Source organism: Lytechinus variegatus, chromosome 1 (assembly GCF_018143015.1).
Source record: "Lytechinus variegatus isolate NC3 chromosome 1, Lvar_3.0, whole genome shotgun sequence".
NCBI lineage: Eukaryota > Metazoa > Echinodermata > Echinoidea > Temnopleuroida > Toxopneustidae > Lytechinus > Lytechinus variegatus.
Genome location: NC_054740.1, coordinates 30,913,812 through 30,926,751, shown reverse-complemented (window position 1 = coordinate 30,926,751; position 12,940 = coordinate 30,913,812). Strand labels below are relative to the sequence as shown.

The 12,940-nt window shown below is 37.7% G+C and overlaps 2 protein-coding genes across 2 annotated transcripts in view; one reads left to right on the top strand and one right to left on the bottom strand.

The window, feature by feature from the left end:
* Positions 1 to 112: 112 nt before the first annotated feature.
* Positions 113 to 1,619, bottom strand: LOC121430308 (golgin subfamily A member 6-like protein 22). Its single transcript, XM_041627591.1, has 2 exons — positions 1,607 to 1,619; positions 113 to 1,356 (listed from the first exon to the last, which is right to left on the bottom strand). The coding sequence occupies exons 1-2, from the start codon at positions 1,617 to 1,619 to the stop codon at positions 113 to 115; spliced, it is 1,257 nt and encodes a 418-aa protein (XP_041483525.1).
* A 5,189-nt stretch (positions 1,620 to 6,808) lies between these two features.
* LOC121411116 (TBC1 domain family member 1-like) overlaps positions 6,809 to 12,940 on the top strand; it is a 76,623-nt gene continuing 70,491 nt past the window's right edge. The window contains exon 1 of the mRNA XM_041603644.1: positions 6,809 to 7,543. Within this exon, the coding sequence (XP_041459578.1) occupies positions 6,944 to 7,543 (600 nt within the window). The 5' untranslated portion in view covers positions 6,809 to 6,943. The remainder of the gene's footprint in view (positions 7,544 to 12,940) is intronic.

The following is a 12,940-nucleotide window of genomic DNA, read 5'->3' as shown; positions in this document are numbered from 1 at the left end:
CTTGTATATAAAACACACACACAGTCAAATTGCAACCACCGGAGTCTGGTGACTTATATTTACAATATTTACATTTATTTACATTATTCATGCATGCAATGTTATCTACATTCTAGCCCAAACAACACAGTAGTTTTCTCCACCATTTCCGCCTCCTCCTTTGTCCAACTTTGACAGATGAATCCAGATCTCTGTTAGATTCATTCACCAATTCCTGCATTTCTAATCCATCCCGATCCTCACCCACCTTCGGATTCCTTTCCCTTTTTACCTCCTCCATCAATGCCCCTTGATCTACCTCCAGCTTCGCCATTTCTTCCTGCTCCACTTGCTGCTCCCGTTCAACCTCCTGCTGCTGGAGGTAGTCCTCTTTTACATTCTTCCCTGCCTCCTGAACCTCTTTCTCCTTCTGCTGCTCTTCCTTCTCCGATTCTGCTAACTCTTTCTCCTGCTCCTCAACTTCAGCCTGAAATTCCACCTCCTCGTGAGCGATATTCTCCTGCTCCTCAACTTCAGCCTGAAATTCCACCTCCTCGTGAGCGATATTCTCCTGCTCCTTAACTTCAGTCTGAAATTCCACCTCCTCGTGAGCGATATTCTCCTGCTCCTTAACTTCAGTCTGAAATTCCACCTCCTCGTGAGCGATATTCTCCTGCTCCTCAACTTCAGCCTGAAATTCCACCTCCTCGTGAGCGATATTCTGATGTTGCTGGTCATCCTCCTTCTCATTCACTGTATTCTGCTCCTCAATTTCTTCTTGCTGCTGATCCAGCCTCTCATCCTCCTGCATATCTTTCTGCCCCTCCTTCTGCTGCTCTTCAATATCTCCCCGCTGCCCCTCAATATTGTATTCCTGTTCTTTCTTCCATTGCCCCTCCTCGGTATCTTCCTGCACCTCCTCAACATCTTCATGCTCCTCTAATTCCTCCTTTTTCTTCTGCTGCTTCTCAATGCTACCGTCATGCTCTTCTTCCTGGTGCTCTTCAATGTCACCCTGTTCCTCTTCCTTTTCCTTTTCGTTCTTCTGCTCCTCAATGCTATCATCCTGCTCCTCTTCTAGCTGCCCCTCTCTAGCATCATCTTCCTGCTGCCCCTCAAAATCATCCTGCTCCTCCTCCTTCACCTGCTCTTCTTCCCTGTGCCCCTCCTCAATATCGTCCTGTTCCTCTTTCTTCTGCTCTTCTTCCTCCTTATTCCCCTGCTCTTTCCGTTTCTCCATGTCTTCTTCCACTGGCCCGAGAACATAATCCAATAGGCCATTGACTGATCTAACCAGCAGGTCACTGAAGAATATGCCGAAATCAAAGGCCAGCGGGTCTTCCAGTTGTTCTTGGTAAGATAGAATGACCCGATTACCTGCAAGGAAAAAAAAGAGCAATTAATAAAAAAAAACCGAAGCAATAGAGATAATGAATAAAATCTTAAACAAAATGCATAGCTGTTGCATGAGAAATGTGTGAATCGTGACATGAATTAAAAACGAAATGAAAGTTTCTGTATTAACTGAATTGGAGGAACACTTTAACATAATATGCAAACGAATAAATAGTTGATTTGATAAATTTGAATTTATATTAATAATTGATTTTATAAAGCAGTGAGTTACCGTTGTCACTCATGGTGTAAATTTGAAAGTCGAAGATTCTAAAGAATAATGTGCAACCCGAAAAGCCACAATATCAGAAATGATAATGACAAACAATAATAATGTCAAAACTATTGCTAGCAATAATGCGCGAAAATCTATTATTACGTCACGATAAAAAAGGACAAGTTGTGCGCATGGAGAATTAAAATTAAATGGCTCAGTCAGAGTTATCAATAGACACTCTGGGCTCAGTCAGAGGGCTCAGTCAGTGGTAGAGTGCCCGCTAGCGCCTCGGGATAGGGAGATCGTGTAGGGTTCCATACCGGCCGAGTCATAACGGGGGCGGCGGAATGTATTTTCGTTTGGGGGAAGGGCAAAGCCAAAAAGATGTGGGGGACAGTCTCCCCTAAAAAAGAAAAGAGAGAAAGAAAGGAATAAAGAAGAAAGTAAAAAAAGAGGAAAGGAAATCGGATAAACAACAAGTGTAGGCCTAATGAACAGCTGTATAACAAGAAAATTTGAAACCTATATATAGAATAGCGAAAACTTTTACTTTTGAAAATAGTACACAAAGTTTAACTTTGTTTCTTATACTATTTTGTTCAGAAAAATAATTGACAAGCAATTTTTTTCGCACACAAATAAAAGAGATTCAGATCAAATCTCTCCATTATATCATGCACTTGTTTATTACCGTTCATATTGCAATATTTATAAATTATTTATTTATTTTGTTTTATTTATTTTATACTGCAGGACAGGCCTGTTCAGTTCTTAAAACTGCTTTACAAAGGCGCCCTGCAGTTTAAAATACATGTCAAGATAACTTTGAAATGTATCATAAAAAAAAACAACGTCAAAAATACAAACTATTTTACATCAGAAACAATAGAAGAAAAATAACGAATAGTAGTGAAAAGACTGGAAACACAGTATATTCGAGATAATTCCACATGTTCAGGGAGAAATAAAACTTTGTTTCACGGGACAATGAGGAGAAAATTAGAATATTTCATATTTCATATGACAATAGAAATAGTGAGTGATGTCATCAGTTCCCTCATTTGCATACCGACCTGAATGTGCATATAACTATTTTGTGAAATTAAGCGAAACTTAAAAGGTCATATCTTTCTTATTTTACATCCGATTTTGATGAAATTTTCAGTGTTATGCTTGTTTGATTTTTCTTTTTTTTAATTCAAATTAACTTCTCGTTGGGGTGGACTTGTCCTAACCCCCCCCTAATTTCCCACATTCAAATTCAATTGAATTAGGATTATTGCATACAAAATTAGGTTTATATATTGTCATTGGCGGCGGAAGCCAAAAATTTTAGGAGGGGACAACCCAAAATTTTTTTACAAGAAAAAAAAAAGGTTCCCAAAAATTTTAGGGGGACGTACGAAAATAAATTGACAAGCAAAAAAAAAAAAAAAAAAAGGGTCATCAACAACAAATTTAGGGGGGGACCGTCCCCCCTCCTCAAATTTAGGGGGGGACACGTCCCCCCGTCCCCCCCCCGCTTCCGCCGCCTATGTATATTGTACATCATCAGTACTGATTTTTTCTTCTATTTTTATATATATTTAAAAGAAAAACAATTATCGGTAGTTGCCTGGTCTTATATCTTTAAACGAAACAAAACAAATGTGAGTTGTGTTGTAGTGTGATATGTTTTTGTAATGTGCGGTGTTTGGTGTGGAGTTTTGTAATGTGTTTATTAGTATGGTATGGTGTGGGCGACTTTTTGTGTTTTCATAGTGTGATGTGTTGTGGCGTGGTGTTTGTGATTGCTCGATGTCGATCGAACCGGGGTCCATCGGATGTGTTGGACCGGCACCGTCAGTGGCGTACCTAGGATTTTCCTCAGGGAGGGGGGCAAATTCGTCCGCCAAAAAAAGGGTCTTCCACAAATAAAGGATTTCGTACCAGAAAAAAAATTGACAAGCAAAGAAAAAAAAAGGGTTTTAAAATTCTAAGGAACGGGCCAGGGATCAGTTGTGACTCGTCAGGGGGGGGGGGGCAGGGATACATCCCTTGCATGGGTTGTGACTCGTCGGGGGGGGGCAGTCTGCCAACTCTGCCCCCCGTAGGTACGCTAGTGTATGGGCACCGTGCTTGGGGCGTCTCCCCCCACATAGCCCACATGCAGGCAGAGTTTCAGTGCAACTGACTGTCCTCGCAGCGTAATAGATTGTTTTGTTACTGTGTAATTTTGTATTGTATATTATCTAATGCCATTATTTTTGTAATTATTAATTAAATGTTATTTATTGTTCTTTGTTAACAGCCGGAATATGATTTTTATGCCAATGAAATTTCTTTTTATTTAGTAGGACAATAATCTTTGAATATCTAAATATCTGAAAATATAATAAGGTCATATTAACCCCCCAAAATTGACAAGTAAAAAAAATATAAGGATATTCGATATTGTGTCCCCCACTATTTTTGATAGGGGAACGTGCCCCCCCGTTACCCTCGGATTTTCGCCCATGAAGTATAGGCTTATGAGATTATTACACATTTATGTTGTTTATAAGAATAAAGTTAAGGAATGACTATTAGAACATGGGCGTTTTGCACCCCCCAAAAAATCATGACTAAAAAGAGAAAAGGTAAAGGATATCAATTTTACGTGATACGCCATATCGAGCCCCCTCAAAATTGTCGGCTCATTACGCCACTAGGCCAGCCCCTTCAAAGAAACAAACAAAAATCAACTAGGGGGAATATGAGTGAAACAACCCCCCCCCCCCATTTGCGGAAGCTGGATCCGCCCCAGCTCATTTGCGAAAGCTGAGTAACAAGGAACACTACGAGTACGCATCATATCATTCGATTTGGGCTATTTCATGGAGAAAATCAAACTAACATGCCCACATGACGCTGAAATTTTTATAAAAATCGTATGTATTAAATAAGAAAGTAATGTACATTTTAAAGGTATAGCTTATTATGGTATTATTCACAACACATCCAAACGAGACAGTTGACAATGTTCTTCATTTATTAATTCATTTTCAATTTATTGTTTGAATTATATCTTATAGACTGCACAGTATAAGGGCCAACATGACTGAACCATAAAAGAACATATTCCACACAATGTTCAGAGAGGAATAAAACGTTGTTTCATTGGACAATGAGGAGAAAATTGAGATATTTAATTATTCATATAAAATATACTAAAACACAAATGCTCGTATTCTGAACTCGGGTTTAAGCCATCCTGGAAGGATAAATAAGATAGATGTCTTAAAGGACTATTGGGAAAAATCCCGGGAAAAATCACAGTACACATAAGAAAGTTGTCACATTCTTAGCTTCCCATAATTTCAGCATACAGTCGCACAAAGGTTTAAGTTAAACCAGGGACCTATCGTTATCGTAATAGGTCCATGGTTAAACCCGAGTTCAGAATACGAGCCAAAACATAATTGAGTGGATGGGAGTGGGTGACGTCATCAGTCCCCTCTAAATGTTGTGTGAAATTAAAGCTGTGAAATATGGAAGCTTAAAAGTGCCACCGAGATGTTGAGATAATTATCTTGGGAAGTCGACATCTTGATAGCAAAAGATCAGATGACGAGATCCCGGATCTCATCATGTCAACATCGTTTAAAAGAAATGATGAGATGACAAGATCCCGGTTCTCATCTTGTCAACATCTTTTAGAAGAGATGATGAGATGACAAGATCCCGGATCTCATCATGTTGGCATCTTTTAGAAGAGATGATGAGATGACAAGATCCCGGATCTCATCATGTCAACATCTTTTAGAAGAGATGATCAGATGACAAGATCCCGGATCTCGTCATGTCGACATCTTTTAGAAGAAATGGTCAGATGACAAGATCTTCGATCCATGATCATGAAATCTAATCATCTATTGTTAAAGATGTAGACATGACGAGTTACGAGATCATGACATCTGATCATCTCTTCCACTGGATGTAGACATGACGAGATCCAAGATCTTGTCATCTGATCATCTCTTCTGCAAGATGTCAACATGATGAGATCCGGGATCTTGTCAATTGATGATCTCTTCTGAAAGATGTCGACATGACGAGATCCGGGATCTTGTCATCTCATCATCTCTTCTAAAAGATGTCAACATGATGAGATCCGGGATCTTGTCATCTCATCATCTCTTCTAAAAGATGTTGACATGATGAGATCCTGGATCTTGTCATCTCATCATCTCTTCTAAAAGATATTGACATGATGAGACCCGGGATCTCGTTATCTCATCTTTTGCTATCAAGATGTCGACTTCCCGAGATAATTATCTCAACATCTCGGTGGCACTTTTAAGCTCCTATAGTGAAATAACTTACATAAGTTTCTTATTTTACATCCGGCCGATTTGGATGAAATTTTCATTGTTATACTTGCTTAACGTTTATTTATGTTCACGTTGGGGTGGACTTGGTCATTAGACGTCGATACTGCTATCCAGGGGTTGGGGACATTTTCCTGATGAAAATTTGACAACAAAAACTAAAAAAAAGGAAAAAGAAAGAAAGAAAGAAAAAAAACTTTCAAGGGGGGAGGGGGGGGGGGTTGGGTCACACTTGGCATTTTTACATTACAAATTCTGATTATGGGTCTCAAGGGGAGCACGGGTCGGATGTGCCCACTGTCCCCCTTGATCCGCCACTAACGCTATCTGCTATCAGATCATCCCCTTCCCCAGTGAAAAACGCCCCTGATGTTGAGGTGTCCACTAGCGCTTCCGAATAAAAGTGATTTTGTTCGATCAGTCATAAATTTGTGTAAGCAAAGGGGCAATAAAAAATGAAGGGGGGCATAAGCGGTGGAAGCGGGGGGGGGGGGGGTCCTATCCCCCCCTTAAATTTGAGGTGGGGGTTGGGATGGTCCCCCTAAATTTTTTGTTGAAAAACTTTTTTTTTGGGGGGGGGTTGTCATTTTTTTACCTGTGTCCATCTCAAAATTTCAGATAGAACCCCTAAATTTTTTGGCTTCCGCTGCCAAGGGGGGGGGGGGTCCCGAAAGTACGATCGGAGGGAATCCCTTTTCGGTGAGTCATCCAAATGAATGAAGAACCCCGGAAATAACTCCGGTACGACAACGAAAATGTGGAGAGCTCTATGAAAATGGTAGAGACACGCGTTAAAAAATAAGATGTAAGCTGGTCGCATCTCTTCAATCGCGCTGCATTGCGCTGGCGCTCATACGTACCGGTACAGCAAACTAGTAAAGCGCGGAATACGAGAGTTTAAAATCGAGAACCTACGTAAAAGAACTTTGATCGGTCGTAAAATTATCGTTTATTTTGTAAGTTTTTACTGACTTGGATTGGATTGGTAAAACCTTACATCATAATGAGTTTTGGAGTAAACAAGAAGGATTCATCACCTTCTTATTACCGTCATAAAGATGATCAACAGTTGAATCTTAGCCCGCAAAGCTGTTCGAAACTTCAGGTGTTAGATCAGGGGGAGCGTCGGCAGAGTGAGCCTTTACCGTCCGCTGTTACGACCCAGACGACAACAAGCACAATGGCACACGTCGGTCAGTCATCATCAAACTCTCTTTCTGTTCCATCTCTGCCGAGACACAGGGCCAATTCTGGTTCTAAACTTGAGAGAATGGTATTACAGCCCATCGTTTACAGTCTTATGTACTTTGGGAATGTGGTCTTGGATCGAAGAATCACCCAGCCGATGTTGCCATGGTTAATTGATGAGAAACAGAGGAATGGTAAACTGGGGCATGCAATCATCCTCCAAATATCTTCAAAGGGTGCCCTTGGTATTTCTGAGAGAAAGGGGTCTATCGTCTTCGAGCATCGTCTGCATAACATTTCTAGATTCTCAAGAGGGCAGGATAAGAAAGGTTTTGGGTACCTCTGGAGACCTGACTCAAATTCTAACTTCAGATGTTTTGTTTTCCGTGCTTGCACTGATCAACATGATCAAGTGGTAAGTCCATATTCTCAGTTGGGCTAAGTTAGGGACAGGGTTAATGAATCATAGTTTCCCTTCAAAACTGAATGATACAGAGTTTTTTTACAGACTATTTCTACGTGTACATATATTTGTATAATAATGCATCCACACTGGAGGGCTTAATGCTGTGTGCCACTGCCCACTGTCATTTTTTTGGTAATTCTTGAAAAAAATTGAAGGGGCATTCAATCTAAATGAAGATTCATACAAAGAGAAAATAAGGGAAGCAGATAAAGGTGACATTTAAAGTTACATCATCGACTACCTCCAGTCTAGGTCCATGGTTAGACACATTAATACCCCTTTCATAAACCCAATTATGCGGCTAATAGCAGCATAATTTGGTTGTAAAATTGGAGGAGGACCAGAGTTATCCGCATTATTTTGATGCTGCTATTATCCGCATAATAGCAGCAGCATCGGGACAAGATTTTGAGTTTATGAACGCATTTCCAAATAATGCGGATAATTGCCATGGTGCGGTCACAAGGTCACCCTTTTCCAACACAACTGCATCGGAGGGGGCGTGTCCAGTTGTCATGTCGATTATCCGCCTTTTTCAGGACGGGCGCTCGTAAAAATAATGTGGCTTTTATTTTCGGAGTTTGTGAACGCAATTTTTATTGAATTATCCGCATTACTCTTAGGCGGCTAATTGGAGGATTGGTTTATGAAAGGAGTATAAGTTGTAGATTGCAATCACTCTACTGGTAGTATATAAAATTTCCTTATGAATGGATAGATTTGCTAAATGTTTGATTAATGCCCTGTGGGAAATGTAATTGAACTACAAACTCCTTGTTTAGAAAATATATATACATTACAATTTCTGAAAGGAAAAGGCGCTATATCAAATGACTTTTGGATTGGATTGGATACAATTAACTTGCATATATTGTGACTTCTCACCGATTTGCAAAGCCAAAAAGGCAATTTATAAGCTGACTTTTTTTAAAGTCTTCATTTTCCTCCTTCCAAGGAAAGGGCAATGAATTAATTGTTAGTATTCTTGCTCCTGAGCAAGAACTTTGGACATATTAAATAGGTCAACTTGGGACCACATTTTTCAAAATTGGATTTGACACATTATGTCAATAGTGAGAAATGTGTGCTTTTTTAGAATGTAGCCTTGTATTAATTGAAGGCATCATTTGAGTTAAAATGACATTGTAGCCCTAATTATTTCTTTAAGAGGGAGGCAATTTCAATTACAATTAGAGTTTGACATCACATTAAAAAAAATACCAACAACTCCCCGAAAACCTCACCACAGTCTATGGAACATTGAGAACTCTAGATATAGATTTCTTCTGACTCATACAAAAGAAGATACATTTAATATTCAGTTTCAGTCTAAATATATTTTTAACATTGAAATGGCACAATGAATGTATCAACAATGACAGGAAGGATTGACCAGGAATTTCAGGAACTCAATAGTTGATTACACTGGTCAAACCTTTACACACTTTAACCCTACAAAATGTACAAACCAAAATACTCTTATCTTTGTGTTACTTTACCCACCAGGTTGATTATGAACTTCTCCATCCTAAACAAAAAAAAATAAAACCAAACAATGATGTTGTTCATGATTTTTAACTTGTTTTCCTTTTTTTTTCAACTCGACCATCCAGACAAGTGTCTGGCATTGGCTTGTGGTCTGTAATTATACATGCCTACAAGATACACCATTCAAATTATGCATGGTAATTTACAGATATGTTGAAGGATATTAGACAGGATGGTTATGACTGAGAGAATGTAGAGTTAAAAAGGGAAGAAAGTTAGGGGGGGGGGGTAAGTTGAAATATTTGAGAAGTTTCACAGTTTATTTACTCATCTTGAAAACTTGCAACCTAGTCTTAACATAGAGCTATTACAGGGTCTTAACAATCATAATCCTACCAGGTTGCTATGTTATAGATATTGACTTGAATGTCTTGAAGAAGAAACATCAACTAGCTAAACAATGCTTGGATGTTACTAAAAGACAATCACTCAAAACTTAAGAGGGATGACTTATAACTACCAACTTATACTCTAGAAAGCAGGTGGGGTTTCCATAACCAGGAAGTAATACAAAACAAATTGATCAATTTCAAGGCTTATTTGTTTATTACTTTGTTCTCTCACTACATAGTGATTTAATAAGTCTATTGTGGTCTATGGTCTAAACCACATCCTTTAATAGAGTCTGCTTGTTAATTTTAAGACAAACATTGTTTTTCTTCTTAAAATGATGTCTATGAATGAAGTTCATCAAGCTAAACATTGTCATTGCCCTTTTAGCTACCACTGTCAAGTGTATTTCATATGGTTAGAGTCAGTGGGTTGCAGGAGAAAAATAAAAAGGCTCTAAAAGTCTAGTAGACACTGAAGTTGACCTAACATATAAAAATAGGACAAAGTACTGAGGAAATTTATATTATTTGTAGAACTAATAACTCGCTGACTTCTGAAATTTTGAATTCCCACAGCCTAGATGTACAATGTATTAAGCAGTTGCAAAATATTCACCTCCAGCTCTAGTATAGAGCTTGCCAAGCAATAGAACATACACCAAGGATCAGCCATTGTTACAATGAATAGAATGTACAGGGTTGATGAGTTTTAGATTGCATTGTAATGAAGAGATGTATGTTTGGCCTTTGGATTTCTGATCATGTTTGTAAACAATAAATACATGAAGTTTTTACAAAAATGCTGATATTTTTTCTGGTCCTTGTATAGGACAGATTTAGGGTTGCTTTTACATGGTGCCTACATGTATTTGTTGTTGGAAAAGACTTTTTTTTAAATTGGGGGGGGGGGGGGTGGTTATGAAATACTATATGTCAGAAACATCCATAGGCATGAATCATGAAAAGGTTGCATTATCTCTAGATTCTCCAAATTCATTTTGATAGCTACTACATGTACAGTATGCACATTTGATTACTGTTGTTTACTCAGAGAGGAAGTTGCCATGGGTGATTGTCTATTCTGTGAATTGTGTAGGACAGTATGATATGACGTTGATAGCATAATGATACTATTAAGGAAGTGCAGGAGTCAGAAATGATACCTGTAGAATAGAAAAAAACACTTCCTGTAGTCTTTATATGAACAGACACATGTATAAAGGTAAATAATAAAGTTAAAGTTATCTCATATTAAGGTACTGTTGGTTTACTTTATGGATATTAATATGTACATGAAGGCCTACATGAAAGGAGGTTTTGTACACGTTCTTGGGTTTGTAACTCTATTGTAAAACATGGAATCCACTGCTCTAGATAACAGTATGAATAATAGTGAATATAAAAAACTCCGCCCCCATTGCCATGTAAACAAACCAATTTTATATATGATTATTACAGGTGTAGGCTGACAGTATGTATTTGCTATGTTTGCCTTAAAGCCTGTGTATAGCTTTGGTAAAGGGTCAATAATATGATTGATAATCGAATATCATCTAATATGACAGTCTTACTGAAGCGTAGAGACCGTTATATATTTTTCCAACTGCACTTCTCTGAGAAAATTTCAAATATTCAAATCTTGGATATATAGCGCCCTCTCTCGGCGATGCTTGTTTTAAATTAAAAAATGGGCATTCAAGCACTTATAAATTTAGTGATTAGATATCCAAAAATTACAGACAAAGAACATATCTTGAAAGTTTCAGCCCATTCCATGATTTGGAATAGGATTTAATTGAAAGACAAAAACACACAGATATTTTAATTTGATCGGGTGACCCGATCAAGTTAAATTTCCATGTAAAATCGCAAAATTTATCCTGTAAAACACATTTTCATTTCATATCCTCCACATCATAACTGTTATAGGGCATATCCATTCATATTAGCTAGCAATGAATTGGAATAGTGATAGGTGCATTTTGGTGGATTTACCAAAACTATACACCAGCTTTAATAGTCAGCAGAATGCTTTGCAGTGTAACCTGCAGATATTAGATTTTATTTTATTTTGATTGAATGATTTCACTTTATTTTTTTTTAATTTTTTTTAATATTTTTTTTTGGGGGGTTGTATTTTACTTTGATTCCCATTTTCCCCTACTCGTTTCCTACTTCTCTTTTGTCCAATTTTTTTCTTCTTCTTTCTTTCTTTCTTTCTTTCTTTCTATCTTTCTTTCTTTCTTTCTTTGTTCCTTCCTTCCTTTTCTTTTTTAATTGTCTCCTTTTCCATCTTTTCTTTTCCTCCTTTTTGCTGCTTTTTCTTCATCTTTCACCCATTTTTTTTAATTTGAAGTACCTTTTTTTATTATCAGAAGAGTTGAACTTGTAATTTTGTTTTATATATTTTGATTCCCTTTTCTCTCTGACCAGAATGATACAAAATTACAAATGAACATCACCCTTGAACGCATATTTTTTTGCTTGACTTGATGTCAAATGACAATTCAAATGGAATTTTATTTGTCATTCCTTCCCACTAATTATCCATTTAAATGCGTCATGCAAAATCATGAAAAAAGAACACTGTGATTGTGGTTGCATGATTCAATAGTATTGAACTACATCTGCTTTTTGTCAACAATAGGCTTCTAAAGTTACCACCAGAATTCATAGAAATCAAGACTATAGGGTGAGTCATGCAGACTTGGACAACCCCTTGCATATTTGACTGTGTATAAACACCAATATGTTTTCATCCCCACTGAAGATGATGAGGCATGCTTCACTATACATGCTACTTGTTGACCGTGAATTTGAAGATATTGATCCGCTCACGTCTACAAGGTGACAGAGATTCCTGAAACACAAGTCATACTCCCGCTGAGAGGGAGGAGTTACCAAGCTTTATGCTTCACCACCAGTGGTTTTGAATGTACATGTAGGTTCTTTGTCTTGGGGGAACACCAAATTAGTCACCATTCCTTATTTGGATAAAAGGTCTAGACGATATCGTTTGCCTCAGTTAACTGAATTACTAATACTAATCTCTCCCATCTTACAAGACTTTCAATTTTCTTTTGTTTTGAATAATTTATTGCACGTGCAGTTTTTTTTAACAACTCTGATGCCTTCAGAAGCAATGCACTTTTGAAATTCATTGATCTTCTGATCACCTACAGATTTTTTTTTTTTCAGGTGTGGATGTCACTGGAATGTATGTTTTGGGAAATACATTTAGGTGCAAGCGAGCATACCTTTTTTTTTACAGATTTTAACCACTATTCATTTGATTTTCCATGAAAAACATCAGTTTTTATCCTTTAGTTTTCTTTTGTGTTTATTTTTTATTCTTCATCAAACTTTTTTTTTTTGGGGGGGTGGGAGGTAATGTGTATTAAATATTGGTCTAAACTCTAAAGTAAAATGTAGACTGAATTAGTTTGAAGGGGAAATCATGTTGTAG